This window comes from Gorilla gorilla, chromosome 7, assembly GCF_029281585.2.
Source record: "Gorilla gorilla gorilla isolate KB3781 chromosome 7, NHGRI_mGorGor1-v2.1_pri, whole genome shotgun sequence".
Classification (NCBI taxonomy): Eukaryota; Metazoa; Chordata; class Mammalia; order Primates; family Hominidae; genus Gorilla; species Gorilla gorilla.
Window position 1 is genome coordinate 21,858,500 of NC_073231.2, and position 26,008 is coordinate 21,884,507.

At 41.1% G+C, this 26,008-nt stretch overlaps 1 protein-coding gene across 11 annotated transcripts in view; it reads right to left on the reverse strand.

Moving 5' to 3' along the window:
- The window catches only part of MTUS1 (microtubule associated scaffold protein 1), a 161,371-nt gene that overhangs the window by 21,512 nt on the left and 113,851 nt on the right, over positions 1-26,008 (reverse strand). For 10 of the 11 annotated variants that reach the window (XM_055348840.2, XM_055348836.2, XM_055348833.2 and 7 more), the window contains 2 exons: positions 19,133-19,347; positions 9,614-9,680 (listed from right to left, as the gene is read on the reverse strand). In XM_055348840.2, coding sequence (XP_055204815.2) covers positions 9,614-9,680; positions 19,133-19,347 — 282 coding nt within the window. Of the gene's footprint in view, positions 1-9,613; positions 9,681-10,722; positions 11,078-19,132; positions 19,348-26,008 lie in introns of those variants that run through there. The other variant, XM_019032435.4, reaches the window with a different exon arrangement.

The window sequence follows — 26,008 nt, forward strand, 5'->3', positions numbered from 1 at the left end:
CCACCTCAGCCTCCCAAAGTGCTGGAATTACTGGCTTGAGCCACTATGCCCGGCCCTAGAACTCCAGCCTCTTTGAGAGCCTAACCACAGAACACCCAACGGGATCTGACTGGCTATTTTTCCCAGCCTGAGATGGAGAAGACAAAGTTAATTCACACGTACCATGGATGCCTCGGGGTAGTAGGGCTTAATTCTCTTGGGGAAGCACTGCTGAAAAGATTCCAAGATAAGGCAGGTAAAAAAATGACCTTTCCCCCGCTATACTGGGTAGTGCTGACAAAGTGTGACTCACAGGTGGGAAGAGAATTCCACCCAGCCAGCCTGTCTTGCATCTCCATCTTGGCGCCTAGGTACCAGCTGGGCCTCCCCTAAGCTTCTAGCCTCTCCCTGCCAGTGTTCCTCCTCCCACCCCTGAAGAGAAGCCTGCAAAGGCCATTTGCTGTTTTTCAGCTCATTCACTGGCCAGCATGCTGCAGAACAGATGTTTTTTTTTGTTGTTGTTTGTTTTTTTTTAAATCACAACAGCAAACACTCCATGTACAAATGAAAACATTTAGGAATAAAAGTGGGTTGGAGGCGAGAGCACAGCTGAATATCTGACAATATGTTCTAAGATTCAGGCCTGAGAAAAAGTGAGGCTGACTTTAAAGGAATCCTGTTTCAATCAAGAGTTTCAATGTAAAAAAAAAAAAAGGATGATTTTAAGTCAGGGACTATTCATTCTGCCTCTTCTCACTGACGGATCATTTTTAGAGCACAAGGGTCAAAAAGGCTGCTAAAAGTCCTTGGCATGTGTAAAATTTGAAAGCTTGTTTATAAGAATGGACTCAATTCACTTGGAGTTACTTCATATTATTCTTACTATGCTTGAGATATGTATGTATTTTTTTACATAAAAGAAACAACATTCTAGACAGAGCAGTGTCAAAGGGTAGTCCTGGGGCACCTACATGAGAACCACCTGGATGATCATTAAAAGTGCAGATTCCTCCTCAATTTCCATTAAGGGAAAGGTTTTGCTTTATTTTTCTTTGCAGGTAGCCAAAGCTGTACTCAGATATTGCTAATAAGGAAGAAAAACTGGTCTCCTGTTAACCTGAGGACACTAGGGCCAGAGGTCAGGAAGAGGGATCACCTTCCCCATCAACACAACATCTTTTTAGAAGTGCTGCCTCTCCTTCTGTAATTGGGAAGCACCTATTACTATTCCTTAAAGCCCAAAGAGGGGTTAGTAGGATGATGGATATAGGAGACATTGGGGTTTAAAAAAAACAAAGTGCAGATTCCTGGACTTCATCCCCAGCCAACCAAGTCAGAAGCAATGGGCATGAGAACTGAGGATCTGCATTTCAACCAGGTCTATTTTCGTACACAATAAAGTTTGGGAACCACTATTCTACATAATAAGGTATTAAATTAGGAAAATCCCAAGTTGAGAGACTGGAGTTAGGACAAGGAACAGGACAAGGAGGAACAGTCAGTGGGTTTCAAACACAGGTACCACTGGTAAAACTGCCTATCTGCAGGTGAAAGAACATGGCCTTTTACTTATAAATACAGCCAACCAAAGTCCAAATTGAGGGCAGATGTGGATAGGAAGAGAATGAGCTAAGTCTGAGGAGGCTATCAACTCAGTCTTCAAACAAGTCAGGGAGATAAACAGCCCTGTTTTGGTGTACGGTTGGTTTTCAGTATATTAATAGATTTTTCATTAAAGCCTACTTCAAGAAAAATCACTTCTGGAATTTTACAACTCAAAAGTGACTTACCTGTAAAGAGTTTAAAAATTATTTTAAATACATAGCCTTGTTAAACCAAAATTGTAGATAAAAACGGAACAGTGAATGAATCAACACATTCCATATGGTGTGAAGCAGTGTGAAGTTCATAGACACTGGGTTAAGTGTTGATTAGGCAATGTGTACACTGCTTTTGGCAATGTACTGTTTTTTGCAAGTTACTTTCCTCAGTAAGATACATTTTAACAATATTTCTTAAACTCTTGATTAGAAGAAAAATATTCCAAAAGTAGCTATCAATGCAAACTAGTGTTTATTTCAAATAGTTTTCCAATCTTTTAAATCACTTCATCAAACTTTCCCTGTGGTGACCACCAGAAGATTGGTGGTCTAGCCATCTTGGGTTCTTATGCAAGCTCTTTGCTTTCCAGCTTCCCTTGGGAAGTTACTTAACCTCTGAGCCACAATTTATTTTTTATAAATACAATGCAGAGAAGTAGACTGAGAGCTGAACATTGTTTGTTAGGGATGAGTAGGCACCAAACACACGATGTTGTTATACCTAGCTCATAATTTTCATGCACAAAAATCAACTGTTCTTTTTACACTATTATAGGAAGGGCAGGCATTTTTAGTGAATTAAGGATTAAAATCTTGTTTCACAAAATAGAAATAATCAGGACTAATGTATAAAAAGATAAGAGTTAGCTGTTAATTGTGATGGCTCAAAAATAATTTTGAAATACAAAATAATCTTTTCTTCATTAATTTAGATCAAGCTTGTCCAACTCACAGCCTGCATGTGGCCCAGGACAGCTTTGAATGCGGCCCAACACAAATTTGTAAACTTTCTTAGAACATTATGAGATGTGTGAATTTTTTTCTTTTCGTCATCAGCCATTTGCTAGTGTTAGTGCATTTTATGTGTGGCACTAGACAATTCTTCTTCCAATGTGGCCTGGGGAAGCCAAAAGATTGGACACCCCTGATATAGATGAAAAGTCTGATTCCAAGGATTAACATTAATAAAAAGCAAAAAGAACTCTAAAGATCATAATCATGGCCCTCTACTGCACCAGTTGTTATTCAACATGACTCTGGAAAGAATCTTATCCTAGAGGCAAAATGTCTGCTGCAGATGTAGACCGTTTTAAATTTAACTGTAATCTATTTCAAAGGCTGACACTTTCAAAATGATCTGATTAACTGGGATTGTCGGACATAATATAAAATGTATCCAAGAGAGTTACAGCTCTCCTTTATGACTATGCATTCCTAAAGGACAATTATCTTTTCAAGATGTGGATTTCATTTTTTAATTATTCTGACTCTGCTTTAAACTTTTATTTTGGGTTCAGGGGCACATGTGCAGGTTTGTTATTTGGGTCAACTTGAATCACAGGGGCTTGTTGTACAGAATATTTCATCACCCAGGTACTAAGCCCAGTACCTGATAGTTATTTTTTCTGCTCCTCTCCCTCCTCCCGCCCTCCACCCTCAGGCAGGCCCCAGTGTCTGTTGTTCCCCTCTTTGTGTCCATATGTGTTTGTCATAGAAATGTTAAACAGTTTATAGAAAAACATTTGTGCATAAAAAACACTGAGTATTAGCATATTTTAAGGAGAAAACTACCTTTCCCTAGCTACCATTGTTGGTAATAAAATCATTCATTGATTGAAGTCTAAGCACCTGGTAAGTGCCAAGCACAAGGTGGGAGAACTACAAACATTAAGGAGCTATTGGCATTGCCCTTGAAGAGTTCCTAATTCTAGATGGCAAGAAGAGGTCTATAAACAAATCACTGTAAGAACAAAATCTTAAATGTGTACAAGGTGCCTTGAAAAGCACACTAGAAGGCACAGTTAACTTACTTGAAAGATTTGGGTGAAATTCAACTGAAGATATTTTAGCTAAGACCTAAAAACTGAGTAAAAGAGAAGGAGCATGAGGGGTCCACGACGGGAGGGGAGTGGAAAGAGGAGAGTGTACTCCAGGCAGAGAGGATACCGTGCAAAAGATGTGGACAAGAGGTGCAAATGAACCCATGGCCGGGGCCTGGGAGGGGAAAGGAGGTCTGAATAAAGGGGAAAGAGTGCCTAGACGTGAATTTGGACTGGAAGATTCCAATCAGTCAAATCATAAATGGTGTGCTTAGTATGTCTGGATTTTTTCCCCCAAGGCCAAAATGGAGTCTTTTGTGTTTGTTAAAAATGTCCAGTAGAGGCCAGGCGTGGTGGCTCAAGCCTGTAATCCCAACACTTTGCGAGGCCGAGGTAGGTGGATCACCTGAGGTCAGGAGTTCGAGACCAGCCTGGCCAACATGGTGAAACCTCGTCTCTACTAAAATACAAAAATTAGCCAGCCGTGGTGGTGCGCACCTGTATTCCCAGCTACTCGGGAGGCTGAGGCAGGACAGTCACATGAATCCAGGAGGTGGAGGTTGCAGTGACCCAAGATCATGCCACTGCACTCCAGCATGGGTGACAGGGTAGAAAACTCCTTCTAAAAAACAAAAAAAACAAAATGTCCAGTAGAGACACATGTCGGCTTGACTCTAAGTACAGATCCTGGCCGCAAGTGGAGTTGGGGGGGCAGGCCTGGAGGCAAGGTGACCCGTTGGGTAGCTGTTGCAGTATCTTCCAGGTGAGAAATTGTGGGACTTAAAACAGCAGCAGCCAGAATGCTGAGCAGGGATGGATCCAAGCGGCATTTAGGACACAGACTGGCATGCACGTGGAGGATGGGGGAACAGGAGTATGATTTCAGTTGTTAGCTTGGGTGGTAAGTGAATCATATCGCCCCTGCCAAAGCTGAGGAACAGGGGTGAATGAGGAGACGCTGCATGGCGCTCAGGAAGGAAGGGGCTGGACCATCAGGAAGGTCTGATTATACTGGACTGGCTCACCTGGGGGCAGCCCCTCACTGGGAAGCATCTGCAGCTTGGGAAGGAGAGAACTAGAAAAATAAATCTGTGTCATTGTTGTATAGGTAGTAGCGGAAACCATGGGAATGGATAAGAAAACAGCTGGCCATGAAACCCTTGCTATATACTATGACACTATTTAAGGGGTAAGTGAACATACGGGACAGCCACTTGATAGACTTTCCCCCAGCCCATTAAAGGTGATCATAATGAAGACTATGAGGCAATGTGGAAAAGTGCTTGACCCATCCAGTGTAAAAGATCACAGCAGACATTTGACCAGGTGCCATGGCTCACATCTGTAATCCCAGCACTTTGGGAGGCCGAGACGGGCGGATCACTTGAGTCAAGTGTTAGAGACCAGCCTGACCAATATGGTGAATCCCTGTCTCTACTAAACATACAAAAATTAGCCCAGCATGGTGGTATGCACCTATAATCCCAGCTTTTCGGGAGGCTGAGGCAGGAGAACTGCTTGAACCCGGGAGGCAGAGGTCGCAGTGAGCCGAGATAGTGCCAGTGCACTCCAGCCTGGCAACAGAGCAAGACCCTGTCTTTAAAAAAAAAAAAAAGATCGGAGCAGACGTTTAACATACGCAAATCTCAAAAGTATTATGAAACAAGCCAGAGACAAAAAACAGCATACTATATCTTTCCATTTAAATGAGAATCTAGTTCAGACAAAACCTTTGATAATAAAGGTTAAATCAGTGTTTGCTTCTAGGGGGAGGGGTGTTCCACTGTGAAATGGCATGAGGGAATGTACTGGATTGACAGAAATAGTCTATGCTTGATAAGGATGTAGGTTTTAGGAGTATATGTCTGTCAAACTGATGGAATAATTAGCATTCCACTGTATGAAAATTACACCTTAATTTAAAAAATCGTAGTATGAAGTTGTATATATTCATATAAACTAAGAAAAGGGAATATGCAAATAAAGTTATGTCAGGGCAGTGGAGCTGCGGGCTGTTTTCTTTTCACTTAAAAATCTTAATTTTCATACACTGTTCTAAAAAAAAAAAAACTTTAAAACTTAAAATACCCAAAAATATTTATCAAGTACCCAAGAAAACAGAAAGCATATTATATTATTTTTCCATAGGAAACAGAAAAGAATCCCTACAATTATGGACTTTATACCTGAAGGTAACAAGAAAACATGAGACAGTAAAGACATCAACGTAGAGTATCAAAAAATCACTGGACCAAAGGGACACTTTTAAGAGTTTCTGCAGAAGCAAAGAACCAGTGCTTCCATGAAGGGAGTGTGGCTCAGACAGTGGAAACACGCAGGCTGCTTTAGACACTGCCACAGTGAGAGTGAGGGGACAACGGGAAAGTCAGTGGATGCTGGGACAGCTGGAGGCTGTTAGATTCGGAAGGTGGAAAGCACAGACTCTGCCTGGGTTTCAGTGCTCCTGAGTTTATGAACTGTCCTTTTTCTTTGCAGTTCTTAGTAGTTTGGGTACCTTGTCTCAACTTTCATTGAGAAGGTGAAGAAAAATTACCCAATGGGAGAGTGACACCAACTCCCATCGCCCCACCCCCATTATTTTGGAGGGAAGAAGTGGGTGCTTTGATGACGGCGATAGTGGCAGCTCTCTTTTCTTGAGTTGCTGTGATGGGCCAGGCACTACGCCACTGCTTTATATGCATTACTGTTTTATCCAAGCTCCACAATAACGCAGCAAAATACATACTGAGTTCGTATCACCAGCGAAAAAACCATGCTCAAAGAAGTTAGGTAACATCCAACTAGGAGTGGATGGACAAAAACCTAGGCTTTGACTCCACAGACCACACTCTACTGGATCAGGAGAATACTCTGATGAGGTCTCATTTCCACTTGAGTCTGAAGAGCCTGTCGTTTGGGATTTCTAGGAATATTTAGTCTAATGATTATTCCTTTCTGTAGCATAGACGATGCCCTCACAAAACAGCCAGTGTGGTTAATTACTACACAGCTGTCAAGCTGCATACATCCTAATACCTATTATTTAATAGCAGTTAACACTTGGTGCTAGATGCTTTACAATGCATTACCTCATGTAATCCTCACACCCACCCTTGGGGCAGACAATTAGCACCGCCATTTTTACCGAGGATGAAATTGGGACAGAAGAGATACAAAGTGACTTGTCCTAAGTCACTCAGTTACCACAAATGTGGCCCCGGACAGTGTGACAACATCAGCCTAACCACTTTACTGTCTCAAAATTTAAAACTGGGTTCCCAACTTTGCTATGTCAAAGTCAAAGTTAGTTTCATGCTGAAACTAACAATCCCACTGGCAGCCTTGAGAGTGTTCTTCCTGGACCGCTTCATCACAAGTGTTTACAGGTTTCGCTTCCCTCCACTTACAGAACCAAAACCCTTCTCCAAACGGAGAACGGTTACCATCAGATGTATGCCTGCTGCAACAGCAGCAATGACACATTCCCTAAGAAGCCAGCACTGGGTGACTGAGGATTTGGATAGGCCACCCACTGTACCAACACTCTGGAGGCAGGAGAAGCAGCGCACCAGGGCAGCTTCCTTATCAAGGATAGGAAGGTGACAGTGGGCACAGACTGTTACGGCTATTTCCTGTCGGGCTACCTGACTCACTGGAGGTGCTGAATCCCTGGGCCCCAATTGCGGTTGCTTAATTGTGCTGCCGACTAAAATGTAAAAACAGCATCCTTCATTCAAGCAGAGCGAATGGGCACAGTGTTCCATTCTCATTGCTGCCTTGTCTTCGGAGAGAGGCTGAAATGTGAACCTCTAGGTAGGCTCACCTCCACTTCCACTGGGTTATAATGAACTCTGAAACACACACAAAAAGGCCTCTTTCCTGATCTTCGAACTCTCTGTTAATTATGTTATTTAAGGCATGGACAAAAGCAAATTGGGTTGGTCATTTTAGGTAATCACAAGGGCTGCTGTCAAGTTAAGTAACATGGCAGAAAGCCTGCAAAGTCTGAGAGCTGGGCTGTCTCTCAGCTGGGATTTCCTTGAACTGTTTCACCAGAACTCTCAAGTCTTTGGGATTCTGAAGTTTCCATCTGTCTTAAAATTACTTTTCCATAAAGAGGCCTTCATTTCCACAGCCTAAAATAAAGTCAGGACTGATGTCTTGGCTAGGTATTAAGAATCTGGACGGTTAGTCAGGGATTTGGCCTCACCTCCCATTGGAAGGGGAAAAGGGAAGATGAATGCAGAGAAGTCTTTTACAGAGTCTTGCTCTGTTGGCCAGACTGGAGGGCAGCAGCACAATGACAGCTCACTGCAGTCTCGAACTCCTGGGCTCAAGCAATCTTCCACCTCACACTCCAGAGTAGCTGGGACAACAGGCACACACCACCATGCTCGGCTGATTTTTAAATTATTTTTTGTAGAGTCAGGGTCTTGCTATATTGCTCAAGCTGGTCTCAAACTACTGGCCTCAAGTGATCCTCCCACCTCACAGCCTCCCAAAGCGCTGGGATTACAGGTGTGAGCTACCACACCCAGCCCAGACAAAGTCTTGACCCCACATTCACTGCCCTTTGATTTTTGCTCTGGTGAAGGTGGGAGAATTAAGAGTGTTCAAATCCAGCAAATCAGGTTGGCAGTGTGGTCTTGTCCAAAAGAAAAAAGGGCAGTTTCTCCTAGAGTTGGGTGAACACAATTTGCTTCTCTGGATGTTACCTTGCATTATGCATACAACATACCTGGGCATATTTTGGTGGAGACTGTAACGCACACAGAAAACTGCAAAGGGCAAGGAAATCAGCCCTAGAATGGTCAGCTCCAGATCTGGCTGAAGCTGAAGCAGGAAGTTGACTCTCTAGGCTGAGGAGCCCAGGGCAGAGAGAAGAACCCCAAAGCGGTCAGATCACTCCAAGATACGAGTTGACCTAGAAAAGGCAGTGTCGGCTGGGCGCGGTGGCTCACACCTGTAATCCCAGTACTTTGGGAGGCCAAGGTCAAGAGATTGAGACCCTCCTGGCCAACATGGCGAAACCCCATCTCTACTAAAAATACAAAAATTAGCTGGGTGTGGTGGTGTGCGCCTGTTGTCCCAGCTACTCGGAAGGCTGAGGCAGGAGAATTGCTTGAACCCGGGAGGCGGAGGTTGCAGTGAGTCGAGATCGCACCACTGCACTCCAGTCTGGTGACAGAGCAAGACTCCATCTCAAAAAAAAAAAAAGAAAAAGAAAAGAGAAAAGCAAAACAAAGCAAAGGCAGTGTCGTGTCTGTTCCATGAACCCTAAGGGCTTCCAGGAGAGACTGGAACTAAAATAACAGCGTAGCCTGGAAACTGGTGGGCTGGGTGGTGGGTGTTGAGACCTGGAAACTGCAGGGCTGGGTGGTGGGTGTTGAGACGTGGAAACTGGAGGGCTGGGTGGTGGGTGTTGAGACGTGTAAACTGCAGGGCTGGGTGGTGGGTGTTGAGATGTGGGGCTCCCTGTGGAGCGGGGAGGTGGTGCACCATCAGCCCCCCTCCAAATAGTAAGATTAGCACAGAACGTGCCTTTTTCAGCCAGGTTGCCTTCATGGACAGCATCCTTTCAACTTCATACTCACAAACCAACCCTTGGAAGTACAATGGATTTACTGTTTATCAAGAGGGGAAACTTTCACTATTCTCATATGAAAAGTGGTTCAGAAAAAAAAATGACAACATTATTTAACAGGAATTCACACAATTACAAAAATAACTCTGTCCCTCTCTTCAGCAAGAGAAATGTTTTGCTCATCAGAAGTTCTGCTAGGCTTAGTCAGATCAGTGCCAGGAATTCTGTGAACTGAAGGTCAAGCTGCCAAGATTCAAAAGAAATGTCGATAGTAAGTGTTTGCCCAGATACCAGACAGGGAGTGCCAACAGCTCCCAGCACGCAACTCCAGCCACAATGCAGACAGGACAACCACATTTTCCAGTGCTCCCCTTGTCCCATAAAATTTAACAACAACAAAAAGCTCTTACCTAGCTCTCCCCGGAGGTTAACAAGTTCTTGAGATAGGGTTTTGTGTTGTTTCAGTGCTTCCTCCCGCTGCGGAAAACACACATCAAGTTACTCATGCTTTCAAGAGGGTCCCTTTCAGTAAGGTACACATTTGTTATCACTAGGAAAATGAGACCCAGTATTGGGAAGCCAAGATATGAATCATTTAGGCTAACAATTTGTGTTGTTAAAAGAAACACAGTTGTCCCTTAGTTGTTAAGGAAATTCGTAATTCAAAAATCTGTATTTTTGCAGGTCCCAGTGAAACTTTGGTTTGACGCAGTGAATGGCCCATTTAGAAATATTTACTTTGAGCCAGTGCTTCACTGCTGATCCACAGAACCTTTCGGCTAATGCAAATTGTACTTAAGATGTAATGCGTTCTCCTCCTCCAAGGGCAATAAACATCTAATCAGTTTAAGATAAATATTTAATGTTCTAAACATAAGCACATATATGCACTTTGTCCTACATTTGCAAATAAAAAAGTTTTGTTACAATGCCAATCCTTCTAAAAGAAAGACAAAAAGTTTGTTAGAAAGCTATAGCAGAAAGATAATCCTTTAAAGACAAAATTAAATTGATTTTTTTCAGCTACATACCATTTTCTAAGGATTATGATATTTTGGATCATAATATCAAAATCGATATTATGATAATTCTAAATCGATGTTAGAGAAACAAACCAAAGAAAACCGGATGGCTGTTTTTAGTATCAGAGAAGCAAGTATCAACCTTGAGCTGAAGAATAATGTTCAAGTTACCAGCAACTCACGGCAATCACACATACACACATACTTACACAAATACAGTAATTACATACAGTTCCTTAAAAGGTAGATTCCCTAGCACCAGGGAGTAACTAAAAAAAAAATGAAGAATTTCAAAGCTCGCTGAAAAATGCCCTCACGAGGATCACCCAAGACGGAGCTCCCACCGCATCCTGATCACAGCGTTGCAGAGATCATGAGACCCGGCCTTTGCAGGCAAGAGTTGCTTGTCATTCAAAGCATTTTCCCTGAATTCCAGACAGCCTCTGCAGTAGTCCTGACATTCTTCCAGAAAAGCACTATAAACAAATACTAATTACCCTTGTTGCTGCACATGGAGAATAGAGGCACAGTTTGCTGCTGGGGCAGCCCATTTTCCAGCTTCTGTCTCCAAGTCCCCCCACCCCTCGCACTGTGCAAGAAGCATACAGGTGGCTGCGCCACCCACCAGTCGGGTCTGTCTACATTCAAAGCTCTAGCAGGAGGCGCGCCATTGGCCCTCGGGCGTCTTACTTCATGTCCTGCAGGTTACCGTGTGCCTCGGATTCCTCACTCACAGAAGCTGATACTGCAGCTTCTGCCTTTGGCACAGGCAGCCTGTGATTACTTAAAGCCACAGCCTTTCATTTATGAAAAACGAGAGGCAGGCATTAGACTGATCGATTGCCATTTAGTTAAATATCAGCTGCAACGGAGGAAAGAAAAAACTGACCCCCTCTGCATGGATAATGGAGTTATTTTTAGACTTGTGAGCCTTTTTCCTCCCCTCTCTAATTGTGGTCATTATTTGATCACACTTACTAATAGAAAAGGGAAACTTGTTCTTCAAAACCCATATACTAAATGAGGTTATAAACTAGGTGAAGAGCAAGGAAAGGGGCATGCTGTTGTTTACAATTTTAAATGACATTACGAAATGAGCGGTGTTTCAAAACAAGTCTGAAGGGCTGATCTGAGAGTTGGAGATCCCATATATTTTTAACTTTTACTTTGTTCTCACCTCTCAGTAAGAGCTACGGAAGTCAAGTCTAAACGCCAGCACTGAAACGTGGTCAGCAGGGACTGGGATTTAAGACCCACTTTTCACTGAGTACCTTTCTGGCCTCAATGGTATTCTAAATGCTTGGTTTTTAAAAATATGGTATTAAGTTGTTCTGAAATCACCAGAGAGTCAGCGTTTCTTAAAATAATAAGTAATTGGTTTTCTAATGTAGAAATTAAAGCCTGAGGAAAAACAGCCCGCATAATAATGGAAGAAAAACATAAAAATATGTATCATAAATACTTCTCGTAATATCAAATTTAAGCCTGAATTTTGTTTAGTAATCTACTTCAAGTAAACACCAGGAAGCTTTACCACTCAAGTAACAGGAAAAAGAAGACAGCTTTACTAAATCCCCACAAACAATCCTGAAACTCATTTGGTGAACTTGCTTAAAATTCACTTTTCAGTAGTAACCAAGTTACTAACAGAAGGAAAAGATGGCAAGAAAATTCAATCATTTTTCAAATTTATGGAAACTAATGGGAAGATGAAAAAAATTAAAAATTACAGTTAGTATAACTGCAAAGAATAATTGTGTGAAATCATTATGTGCTACTGCAAAAATACACCAGGTGATATTTTTGCTTATTAAGGGAGGTTTTGGGAAAGGGAGTTTCACCAAGCATGTCGACATTTCCCCAAACTTCAACTCCACTGCACTCCACGTTCCTGTCCTTAATGCCTCAGAAACTACTGACATCTTCCAACCTCTGTCAGGCACAGTAACAGTAACAGGAAAACCTTGAGGTCATCTTTCACTCTTTGTCTAAATGGGTTGTGCAAAAGTCAGTTGGTTCTTCCCTTGTAATGTGTCTTGAAGCCACTGCACTTTTTCTATTAGTGCTGCCTCCACTCTAGTCCTGATCCTAGCCCATTCCTGGACTATGGGAAGCATCCCTTTACCTTTCAGAGGGCTGTTTAGATTATTAGTCCATATTCGTTGTACATATAAACTCCCTTGCTCACAACGAGCCTCGTCGAGTGAATTCGAAACAAATAAAAAAACTACTTCACCACAGTTCCGTGGACTTGAAGCATCCAGCCTCCCCTTTAGCCTCCCAGCCTCTCTCCTGTGCAAGTCACACAGACCATGCATATCTCACCTCCACATTCTTGTCAACACCACCCTCTCTGGAATGTGGGGCTTTCTTTACTGACTAATTACCTCAACCTTCTGGGAATGCTAAATGTCACAGACACCATCCCCCTCCTCCAAATGCATAGACCATTTACCCTTCTAAATCGGTTGGTAACTTATTACTTCAAACTAATTAACTAAGCATTTTTCATAGCAGATGCTGTGAAAATATAAAAGAAATTTAAGACATGGTCCCTGCCTTCAAGAAGCGTGGGGCCTACCTAGAACTAGAACATCCAGGCTCAATTCTTTTGGTCATCTATCAAGGCAGATGACCTCATCGAATGGGAAGCAGTAATGAAAAAAACCAAGGGCTTTAAATACAATCCATAGATGAAATGCTGACCCCAGTGCCCACACTGTAAAAGACACATACTAAGTATTAGTTTCTGCCTGACTCTCCCTGGTAGCTCGGCCTTTACATGTACTTACCCTTTACTTGTAGATGATAAAATGCATTATGTCCTTTAGATACTGATTTACTGTTTCTTTTTACTCAGCTGCTCCTAGATCAGTGTTTCTGTCTTAGATGATAAACTCTTAACCGTCTAGATAATGGGTTGATTCAATTCTCTGTACTGTAACATGCAGAATTTCACACAATGTGAAAAAAGAGATAGGTGGAAATCTGGATATAAAGATGCCTTTATGCTCATGCATTAAATATATGAAATGCTCCAAGAAAAAAAAAAAATGGATTCACCATAATTGAATTAGGAGTCCCTGGGACACAGGCACTTAGTCTCTGGCTGTGGTCCCATCGGTGTGCCTGCATTTTTGCTAGCCACTGAGGAGCATCAACAGCATAGAGCATCTTGCAGAGAAAGCCACATCAGATGGCTCAGACGTGTGCTGCGTCTGACCTCCTCCCCATCACCCACACAGTGAATTTGCTCAATGCATCTATCTTTTTTTGTTCCAAGACAACTTTACTGCTAGTGCCGTTCAAAATTCACCTTTGTTCAGGTGCTACTTTAGGTTAAATTCCACTTGCAAAAAAAAAAAAAAAAGATGTGGAGGCATTTTGAAGAATTAGAGGTTTGGGGAGGGAGGCCTCAGCCCTGTTCCAGTTTACCTAGAAAGCCACCCAACAGACCCTTTTAGCAAGAAGCTTAATTACTACCATCAGTACTGCTGTTCACTTTGGCTGTCTGTGCAGAATACCGTCTAACCAAGCAAGGAAAAACCAAGAATTAGAAAAAAACTAAAATAACGTTAGTGTGTCTTCTGCGAAACAGAGTGTGACATTAGTTCTCAGATTCATGAGACATCAGAATGTCTGATATGTAATGAAATACGTCTGCCACTACAGTGGGAAACTTATAGTTACTAAGTAGACTTGCAACAAAAGCATGGTAGTTGCAAGATTCTCTTAACCATTTTCACCCATCATCTAAGGCTCTAAAGCCATTTAGAAAAGGTTAGCAATAACAAAAAATATATACACACACACACACACACAATACCTATATATTATACATACATAAAAATACATAGACATACAATGTATAGGTATATCATGTATATAAAATACATACATAATGTATATGTATACAATGTGTATCTGTATCTATTTTATATACATATGCATGTGTGCGTGCGTGCGTGTGTGTGTGTGTGTATAAACACAGTATATATACTTCTGTAATGGGAACGGGAACTAAAAGGTTAAGGGAGTTTTTAAAATTGTTTAACTTTACCCATGATTTTTTTTTCTCCAACTATTTTTATTATTTTATTTATTTATTTATTTATTTATTTATTTATTTTTTGAGAGAGGGTCTGTCACCCAGGCTGCAGTGCGGTGGCGCGATCTTGGCTTACTGCAACCTCCACCTATTGGGTTCAAGTGATTCGTATGACTCAGTCTCTTGAGTAGCTGGGACTACAAGCACATGCCACCATGCCTGGCTAATTTTTGTATTCTTTGGTAGAGACAGGGTTTCACCATGTTGGCCAGACTGGTCTCAAACTCTGGACCTCAAGTGATCCACCCACCTCAGCCTCCAAAGTGCTGGGATTACAGGTGTGAGCCACCATGCCTAGCCTCCAACTGTTTTATAATAGTACTCAGTATACATTACACAATCAGTAAATATTTGCTGATTATAAAATAAAGAGAGCAAAGAACATTTACATAAGACTTTATGCTCATCCTACATCTGGAATTCCATCCTCTCCGTTCATATGTTCACTCACATATATACTGTGTTGTCTATTAAAGCTGCTGGGGTGGTTTCATAAGAAAGAACTAGATGCAGATCCTGCCCTCAGTAAATTTCCTGTCTTAAAAAGCAAAAACAAGCATTAAACCGGTATCTCTAATATAACACAGAGAACGAAAGAGAAGCATATATGCTCCTGGAATCCAGAGGGGTACAGAACGTAGATCTAGAAGGCCAGGAAATCATTCCTGAGTGGGTTCTGGACTGGGAATGGTGGATCATGCCTGTAATCCCAGCACTTTGGGAGGCCGAGGCAAGTGGATCACTTGAGGTGAGGACTTTAAGACCAGCCTGGCCAACATGGTGAAACCTCATCTCTACTAAAAATACAAAAATTATCTGGGTATGGTGGTGGGCATCCATAATCCCAGCTACTCAAGAGGCTGAGTCAGGAGAACTGGTTGAACCCGGGTGGCAGAGGAGGTTGCAGTGAGCTGAGATTGCGCCACTGCACTCCAGCCTGGGTGACAGAGCAAGCCACTGTTTCCAAAAAAAAAAAAAAAGCGGGTTCTGGAGCTGTATTCAGTGCAGTCACAATTCCTTGGCTGTCAGGACCTAAATTTAGGCATAAGGTGAAATTCACACACAGTACAATTGTCTGGGAAATTCACTAGGAGCTTGCCATGTTTGTGGACAATGCATCTCTGTAGATCCAACCCGGTGAATTTTTTTTCCTCTAGTGTTGGATCAACTCTCTCTATAACTGAGCACCTGATAAAGGCCTCGGCTTGTGTGTATGAGGGAAAAGTATGTTTAAACACTAAGATCGCAGAGAGTATAGAATGCTCACGCCACAAGAGGTGTTCAGGGACTGAGCAAACACGTGAAGGAAGGGTGGACTCCTGACCTTCATCTCAAATTGACTCCTGGGCCTTCGTTCACTGGGGGGAATACAAGGTGGACTTGTGCTCTTCATTTAATTTCCTTTTTTTTTTTTTTAAGTTGGAATCTCGCTCTGTTGCCCAGGATGGAGTGCAGTGGTACGATCTTGGCTCACTGCAACCTCCACCTCTCAAAGTAAAGTGATTCTTCTACCTTAGCCTCCCGAGTAGCTGGGACTACAGGCACATCCCACCACACATGGCTAATTTTTGTAGTTTTAGCGGAGATGGGGTTTTACCACATTGGTCAGGCTGGTCTCGAACTTCTGAACTCAGGTGATCCACCCGCCTTGGCCTCCCCAAGTGCTGCGATTACAGGTGTCAGCCACAGCGGCTGGCCTGCATTTTTCTTCATTTAGTTGTTTGTGTACTGAATCTATGTAAATTAAATGCAAGTGGTGATGTGATGCTGCTGTAAAACCGATCTGAACATGTAGGTACTGTGGGCATGGACAGCAACCCAGTAATGATACGTGAACAACGGATGACGTACAGGAAGTTTACAGGACATTTTTAGTTGATACAGTCCTAGACCTAGGTTTACGTCCTGGTTCTCCTCTTGCTAGCTGTCTGATAGCAGGCAAATTACCTAACTCTATGCCTCAATTTTCATATTTGTAAATTCCAACTCGTGTCTTTGGTGAGGATTTAAATAAGGTAAGTAAGAATATCTGGCACTTAGTAAATATTAGGCTGGTGCAAAAGTAACTGTAGCTTTTGGCATGATGGCAAAACCGCAATTACTTTTACTCAAACCTAATTCAATAAATCCCTCTTGCTTCTCCTCCATCTCTTTATGTACGGCTACAGCATCTGGGCATGAGAATAACATTAAAAGGGGCAGTTGTTGCCAGATGATAAAGAGCCTTATAGTACCAGTTGAAAACCAGACTCCCCAAAACAAAATAACGTGAGTTACGTAATTATAAATTTCCTAGTAGCCACGTTGAAAAAAGTTGAAAAAGATGAAGATAATTTTAATAATGTATTTTATTTAACCCAAATATATATATAAAATAATATTTCAATATATTCAATATAAAAATTATTAATGAGATATTTTACATCCTTTGTTTTCATTCTAAGTTTTTGGAATCCAAGTGTATTGTACACTTACCACACATCTCAATTCAACAGATTTACATTTCGAATGCTCAGTCTCATATGGCTAGTGGCTACCACACTGGGCACATCAGCTGTAGATAAGGGAGAACCACTGGAAGATTTAATCAGCAGCGTGGGATGCTTTGGTAAGAGGACGCTGTCAGCAGTGCTTGGGATGGATTATAGGGGAGAAACAGTACAAGCCTAATGATTGGTTAAAAAGGTGCTATCACAGGTTGGGCGCGGTGGCTCATGCCTGTAATCGCAGCACTTTGGGAGGCCGAGGTGAGCGGATCACCTGAGGTCAGGAGTTCAAGACCAGCCTGGCCCAAATGGTGAAACCCTGTCTCTACTAGAAAATTACAAAAACTAGCTGGGCATGGTGGCGGGTGCCTGTAATCCCAGCTATTCAGGAGGCTGAGGAAGGAGAATCACTTGAACCCGGGAGGTGGAGGTTGCAGTGAGCCCAGATCACGCCATTGCATTCCAGTCTGGGTGACAGAGCAAGACTCCATACCAAAAAATAAAAAAAAATAAAAAAAGTTGCTATCATGATCTAGTGGAAGCTATCAGGGTCTGAGCAAGGATGGCTTGAGTGGGGATAGCAAAGACATAGGAAGGGGAAAAGCACTGTGAAATGAGAGTTCACAGGACTTGACTGATGTCATGAGGAGGATGAAAGGAGAGAAAACAGTTGAGGATGGGGGCTGTTAGGCTAGATATAATAAAATAAAATAATTGGTTTATTTCTAAACATAAAAACTAATTGTTCCCCACATTTGATACTATACAGTTTCTAGTTAGCTTACTTGGTTATATAAACACACTCTTGATTCCTTTCTTACAAATGAAAGAGAAACAAAAATACCATATACTATTACCGTTACTAAAATCCTAAGTAGTCTCCATCTTCCCCTCAAAAAAAAAAACAAAAACAAAAACAAAAAAATCTGGAGAAAGCTGTAAAATACTCATCAAGAATTCATTGAGGCTGGGTGCAGTGGCGTGTGCCTGTAATCCTAGGACTTTGGGAGGCCGAGGCAGACAGATCACAGGGTCAGGAGATCGAGACCATCCTGCCTAACATGGTGAAACCCCGTCTCTACTAAAAATACAAAAAACTAGCTGGGCGTGGTGGCGTGTGCCTGTAGTCCCAGCTACTCGGGAGGCTGAGGCAGGAGAATGGCATGAACCCGGGAGGCAGAGCTTGTAGTAAGCTGAGATGGTGCCACTGCACTCCAGCCTGGGCGACAGAGCTAGACTCCGTCTCAAAAAAAAAAAAAAAAAAAAAAGAATTCATTGAAACTGCCTACTAGTCTGGTAGTTTCTCCAAAGCACAGACCAAGTCTCATCCACTTCTCTCTCTCCCCACTCCCTAAAAAGGCAGCCGTAATACAGGGGCCTCTGTATGAAACCAGGACAGGTTTGCTGATCTGAACAAAACTATACAACAACCAAACTGAACAGTTTTCTTTTTGCTTTTAATTTTTATTTTTTCCCTATGTTGCTTAGGCTGGTCTTGAACTCCTGGCCACAAGCAATCCTCCCTTCTCGTCTTCCCAAAATGCTGGGATTCCAGGCATGAGCCACAGTACTGAGCCAGTCTTTTTTTTTCCCCTTTGCATTATCATGTATAGCCATCTTTAAAACTGTGATTAAAAAAATGTCTAAAGAGCTCAAGTTGTATTCTTATCAGTTGCCCCCTGAGATAATTACAGCTTTTATTGCTACGTCAGTAACATGTTGATATAAACTTGGTTTTCTCAATGAATTTTAGCCAGTTCCTGAAATAACATCCCTGAAGAATATTAGGGAAGAGTAACAACACGGCAAATCTGCTTTGCTTTTGTTGCACCACAGAGATTGTTTTAGGAATAAATGGAACTTTCAGAAAGAATCCCCAGATATGATTCAGGGAGTTAACTCAAAAGTGCTCTTTAATCCATAAATATAACTAACCTCATTTTTCAAAGCATTAAACTAAGTGTGATATGAAAAGCTACACACAGACAAACACAGAAATTAAGTGAAAAAAATGCTAATGCTAGTTTAGGTCTAGAGGCATACACTGGCGTAAGAGGCAATTATGTTTTTTGCTGTTGCCATTCTAACCAACAGACTCTAGGGGAAAAAAAGGAAGTGAGAAAATGTTTCCATCCCAAATTGCTAGAGACCGACTCAAGTATCTGGTGAACTGACAAAAATGTAATGGGACGAATGACACCTGATCTTTCCCATCATTTACCTAGATATTCCCAAGGCGAGCGTGTGAGCAAGTCCTCCCCGTGCTCCCCCGACCTCAAGTAGAAAGGCTCTTTCTAGGATGCACCTCCTTACCTCAGACAGCAGGTGCTGAATCACAACTGTCAATGCCTCAAACTTGGTATTACCACAGGCGAGAAGCTGCTTGAGCTGCAGGATAAATCCACTTTGGTTTTCACATTTTGTTTTATATTGCGTCAATTCAAGTGTTTTCTCAGGGGGCAGCGCATCGGGAGCCGTCTGTGTCTGGATACATAAGCTTCGAGGATTCTTTTGCCTGCTCTTTTCAACTGCAAAACGAATTAACATAGGTACAAAGACAGGTGAGGTTAATTTTTAAAATCACCACCACAAGGATTCAAAAACAACCAGATAAGCCCCAGAAATGCATTTAAGTTATGTTGCTGTAAGGAATGCATATGGATGAGAACGGGAATGAATCGGAGATCTAGATGGTTGGGATTCATGAACAGGGACCGTGGCTTCAGTTATGACTTTAAAAGATTTATGCGGAACAGAGAATTAGGAACACGACACAAATGGATTTGGCAACCCAGAAACACAAAAACTGGGTGCAAAATGTTGTTCTCCTCGTTTCTCATCTTCCAGTTAAATTGGTAGAGAAACCTTGACTGAAGAGAAGCCTGACTTTTCTGATCTCATATGCTGAGAGGAACACACAAATCACTGGACTTTAAATTAAATGCCTTTCTCTCCTCCCATACATTTTCTACAAATCTCTCATCTTTTCCCTGATGATGGCCTAGCCATTACACAGATTTATACTGCAGATAAGTCATTTCCTAATCTCTAATAAATCATAACATACATTGAAAATATACTCAGATTTTGCCTCGTTAAGTTCACTGTTAGGAGTACTATACTGTTGACTATACTATTCCATTTTCTATCGAACACAAGCTTTGTTGCTCTTTTTTCCCAAGTAGTAATAATGGCTTACACAGTTTTTTTTAAAGCACATGCTAACACTCCAAATCCACCCAAAATGCCACGCTAAGTGATTATTCCCTTCCTGTGCAATGGTGCCCTGGGTATTACTCTGTTTTAAATAAAAAACTGTTCAGTCGGCCGGGCGCGGTGGCTCACGCCTGTAATCCCAGCACTTTGGGAGGCCGAGGTGGGCGGATCACGAGGTCAGGAGATCGAGACCACGGTGAAACCCCATCTCTACTAAAAATACAAAAAATTAGCCGGGCGCAGTGGCGGGCGCCTGTAGTCCCAGCTACTCGGGAGGCTGAGGCAGGAGAATGGCGTGTACCCGGGAGGCGGAGCTTGCAGTGAGCCGAGATTGCACCACTGCACTCCAGCCTGGGCGACAGAGCGAGACTCCGTCTCAAAAAAAAAAAAAAAAAAAAAAAAAAAAAAAAAAAAAACTGTTCAGTCTTAGAACCATTTCAAATGTGTCATTTTGAATATCAAACAGAATTGGAAAAACAGGACATCAATTGCTTAGCTTCTTGAAATAAACAAGCCAAGTAATCCAAACAAATGTAAATCTGGAAAAAAGACACAAGAAACTAAAAAAAAAAAAAAAAAGTTTCCTTATTCTAACAGTCTTTCATTACAGCATCCACATTCTGTGGTAGCAAATCTGAAACAACTTTTAAAGAAATTTAGTAATTACTGTCTCTAATTTTTCAGGAAAAGGCAAGCTACTACAGTGATTGCTTAAAGAAACATCAGTACTCACGTTCTAAGAACAAATGGCTAAATATACTGAATAAACTCTAAGTTAAAAACAGGGAAAAAAAGGCTCTTATTTTCTATGGCTGCATTACATGGTTAAATAAGTCATATTTGTATTAATATTTGATAATTCTCAGTTCTAAAATCACTAAAATATCCATTGTCCCACTGTGTCTCTGTAATACTTGATGAGACGAAGTATTTATCCATTACTCTTTATTATTAGCAATTATTAGTAGTAGCTTATGAATAATTGTCACTTCCATAGATGTAGAAAATAGCCAAGTTAATATCGTAATATTACAGCTCTGAAGAAAGAACAAATTATTAGTTACATACTAATGAAAAATAATCTAAATATTTGACCATGAGATTAGTATTCTTTCATGTCATTTCCTAAATGTTTTTAGAAATTGTCACATAACACATAACAATTCCACAGTGTTTCACTCATCACAGTGTGCTCTCACTTTCCCTTTCTTTTCATCCTCCCAATAACCCCAGATAGGGAAGAGAAGGCTCACAGGTGTGAATGTCTTCCCTGGGTGTAGACAACTTCTACGGGAATCCAGATTCAAAGTCAGAACCCAGGCCTCTGATGCCAAGCCTCTTCTGTTCCCACACATTTTGGAAAGTGGATTAGGTGGTGATGTAATATATGACATACATAAAAATAAATATTTATGCAACAAATGTAATAATATCTTGCTATAATACATATAAGCCCATTATCTGATAACTCATTTTAACAAACCTACATATAAACATCTATGTGTTATATAACTTTATAAACAAAAATGTTCAAATTCTTTGACTATCTAGAATTTACTGCAACAAATATAGACACAGTTCGTTCTCCTGATATCATTTGTATATGTCCTACCAAAACTTACTTAAAAATTCATTTATTGATAACTGCTTTATCATTTCCTGAGTCCTAAGTAACATTTGCCTCTCTTTCTAGAATTTCTATGCTAATCAATGTTATTTTTAACACAATTTCAGAGCTTTAAAACTGTCGGTTTATAATTATTTACAAAATCTGAGAGGTGAGTCTTTTATATTAATATTTTGGAGAAAATATTCTTCAAGATTCTTGCTTTTTGCTTATAAATCCATAACAAAAATATCACAGAATACATGTAATTGTACTAACAATGTTTACTTTTGAAGGGAAGGTAATAGGAATCAGACAGCTAAAAAGTATCCTGAAGCATTTTTTATACTTTTTAACCATGAGGTAAATATATTACCTATTCAAAAGCTAAATATAAGAAGTAAATAAAATTACTTTTAACAGACAGTTAAAGTGAAATTCGAGGACATACATTTTTTATGTAATACTTAGCTATGAAGGAAATAGTCTATGCAGAATTTTTCCTTGGGGAAACTACACAGGGATCTAAACATTATGCAGGGTTTGTAAGTGATTACTCAGAATAGCTTTATGATTAAGGAGGAAAGAACACATTGATGTATTCGTCTAAGAGTACGTGTCTTCAAATTTTAAAATGAGAGCAAATGATCCAACAGACTGCCCTCTCCGTGGAGCTGGAAACTCGTGCTGTGCACTCACAATCTTCCGCTCCATATACTGTGCTCCCTAAGGATGAAGTGTGACCACATGGCAGCCGATGACCCAGTTTCCACATGCTTCCCACTCTCAGCACTCCTGGCTCAGCTGAAGATCAGAGATGATGCAAAAATCTGCAATGACGCTCAAAACCCCAAGGCTCATCAACAGGTACTTCACAGTACTGAAAAGCCAGGGGTTTCCCTTAAATCCTGCAGGATTCATTACTTATGTGAAATTAGCATAATATCAGCCAAACTTTGCCCTTACCCTTGTTTATTAGCATGTTACTGTTTTGGTAACAAAGCTTTTATACAAAAGTATAAATTATTTTGTTTACTGTACCTATTAACAGAACATGTTCTGATTTCAAAGGGCCAATTTAATCAGAAACCTTAAAATTAAACGTCAACTTCTATATCGATTCAGATTTATCTCAACAAGATAATTACCACCATCAGCTGTGATCCAGCCTTACTGGGACTCATTCTAATGAAATGGCAGCCTCCATCAGGAAAACAAAGGCCAGAACCAAAAACATTTGCTCATTTGGAAAGCAGCTGGATGACCCTGTTGGCTATCTTTGTTCTTTCTATTCAGAAACCTCAATTTAATAAAATTTAAAACTAGTGCAATGAAGTCATGTATCATCTTCTTAAAGAAAGTAGTTGGTTAAAGAGGAAGATGCCCATTTCTCAGGCTCAAATCACTTCGGCAAATAGACCTCCAAATCCCAAGACCAAAAACAATTTTGAGAGAAAAACCTACCCATTAAGACATGGACTAACCGTAACCACATACTAGCAGCTGAGGACACATTCATTCTAGGCTGAACAAGCCACACATTTCCTCAATCTGCTGGCTTTTCCAATTATTAAAATCAAGTTAGAGACCAGACCTACTGAGGGAGTTTGCCTTGGGTTCCGTGAAACACAAACTAAACACAGAATTTGGAAACGAACGTTGTCCACTTTTGTGTATACTCATTGACCTACTCACTCACTCATGAAATATATTTATTAAAATCTACCATGAGGGCACTGCTGTGGTGGGTGGGCACCTGCCCTGGCACTTTGCGGGGACAGGAGAAGTATCACATAAGAGGGTGGTATTGCTCAGAGAGGCACAAAGACACCAAAGATCTCTGCTGACTCATGTTTCCCTAGTGCTCAGCTCTTCAACTCCAAATCTCAACCTATCTGTATAAAGGTGACAGTCACTGACTGGATGGTAAGTACTTTCTACAACATATTGCATTAAAAACCGACGTTTGTGGGTTGACAAAACATAGGTTATGAACTCAGAAGCTAGTGATGGGTCTCTCTGCTAGCAGCATGGACAGACAGAAAATTCCCTTTTTTCTGCCTTAATCTAATCGTACACATCTAAAAGCCCTCATAGGGACACCGACACAGAAGTTCTTTCAGTCAGTTTCCCCAGCATCTGGTGGCAGGTGCTTATCCTGCCTATGCAATCTTACATACAGTTTTTTAAAGTTACCATTCATGTCAATTATTAGTTTATGTTTGTATAGAGTTTTCTAGTGTTCATTAGCTGTTTATGCTAAAAGAGTTAACAGTAATAATTTAGGAGACATATATTTTTCTATTTATATATAATATTTTTCTATTTCTAGGTAGACATGGCATTTACTGAAAATGGAAAATTTTAAGCTCAGCAAAGCACAGTGTTTAGACATTTAGAATTACCCAAGCCAGGCCGGGTGCGGTGGCTCACACCTGTAATCCCAACATTTTGGGAGGCCAAGGCAGGCAGATCACAAAGTCAGGTGATTGAGACCATTCTGGCTAACACAGTGAAATCCCATCTCGACTAAAAATACAAAAAGTTAGCTGGGTGTGGTGGCACCTGCCTGTAGTCCCAGCTACTCGGGAGGCTGAGGCAGGAGAATCACTTGAATCCGGGAGGTGGAAGTTCCAGTGAGCCGAGATCACGCCACTGCACTCCAGCCTGGGTGACAGAGCAAGACTCCGTTCTCGAAAGCAAACAAACAAACAAAAAAACCCAAGCCAAGCCCAATTATTTGTAGGGGGTGGGAGGAGGATTTAGGATGCCTCACCATTTAAACTTTTCATTACTATATTGGTAGAATTCGTTGCAATAGCTCATATTATATCAAAAAGGGTTCTACTTCTTTTCTTCACATTAAAAGCAGATTAGAGAATAGAAAGCATATTCATATAAAAAATTCCTGTTTGGGTTAATTATGCTTATAAAATTTTTCCTGAAGCAACAGTCCAAACTTGCCCTAAACTATTTTCCATATAGCTGGCAGGAAAAAACCAAATTTCTCATACTCTTATGTACCTAAAATGGACTCCTAACTCAAAGAAGAGTTAATATAAATTCACCACATTCAGAAGTACTTTTAAGAAGGCATTGCCTCTCTCCTATAGCAACCAAAAAAGCATGGCACTGGTCTAAAAATAGACACATAGATCAGTGGAAGAGAACAGAGAACCCAGAAATAAAGCCACATGCTTACAGCTAATTGATCTTTGACAAAGTCAGCAAAAATACATACAATGGGGAAAGGACACCCTATTCAATAAATGGTGCTGGGAAAATTAGAACAGAGAAACTGGAGACCTATCTCTTATCATATGCAAAAATTAAGACAGATTTAAGACTTAAATGTAAGACCTGAAAAAATAAAAATTCCTGGGTTGGGGGAGGGAACTAGAAAAAACTCTTCACAACATTGGCCGAGGCAAAGAATTCATGACTAAGATCTCAAAAGCAAATGCAGCAAAAACAAAAATAGACAAATTGGACTTAAACTAAAAAGGTTCTGCACAGTAAAAGAAACAGTCAAGAGAGGAAACAGACAACCTATAGAATGGGAGAAAATATTTGCAAACTATGTATCTGACAAAGATCTAATATTCAGAATTTACAAGGAACGCTAGCAACTAACAAGAAAAAATACAACCCCAATAAAAAATGGGCAAAGGAGGCCGGGCGCGGTGGCTCACGCCTGTAATCCCAGCACTTTGGGAGGCCGAGGCGGGCGGATCACGAGGTCAGGAGATCGAGACCATCCTGGCTAACACAGTGAAACCCCGTCTCTACTAAAAAATACAAAAAAATTAGCCAGGCGTGGTGGCGGGCGCCTGTAGTCCCAGCTACGCGGGAGGCTGAGGCAGGAGAATGGCGTGAACCCGGGAGGCGGAGCTTGCAGTGAGCCGAGATCGCGCCACTGCACTCCAGCCTGGGCGACAGAGCGAGACTCCGTCTCAAAAAAAAAAAAAAAAAAAAAAAGGGCAAAGGACATGAACAGATGTTTCTCAAAAGAAGACACAGAAGCAGCCAACATATGGAAAAAGCAGAACATACAAAAAAATGCTCAACATCACTAATCATCAGAGAAATGCAAATGAAAACCACGATGAGATACCATTTCCTATCAGCCAGAACGGCTATTAACAAAAAGTCAAAAAACCACAGATATTGGCAAAGATGTGGAGAGAAGACAATGCTTATACACTGTTGGTGGGAATGTGAATTAGTACAATCTCTATGGAAAACAGTATGGAGATTCCTCAAAGAACTAAAAATAGAACTACCATTCACCCAGCAATCCCACTGCTGGGTATCTTCCCAAAGGAAAAGAAAAACACAGACTATCTTATAACAGAAATGAAAATTAA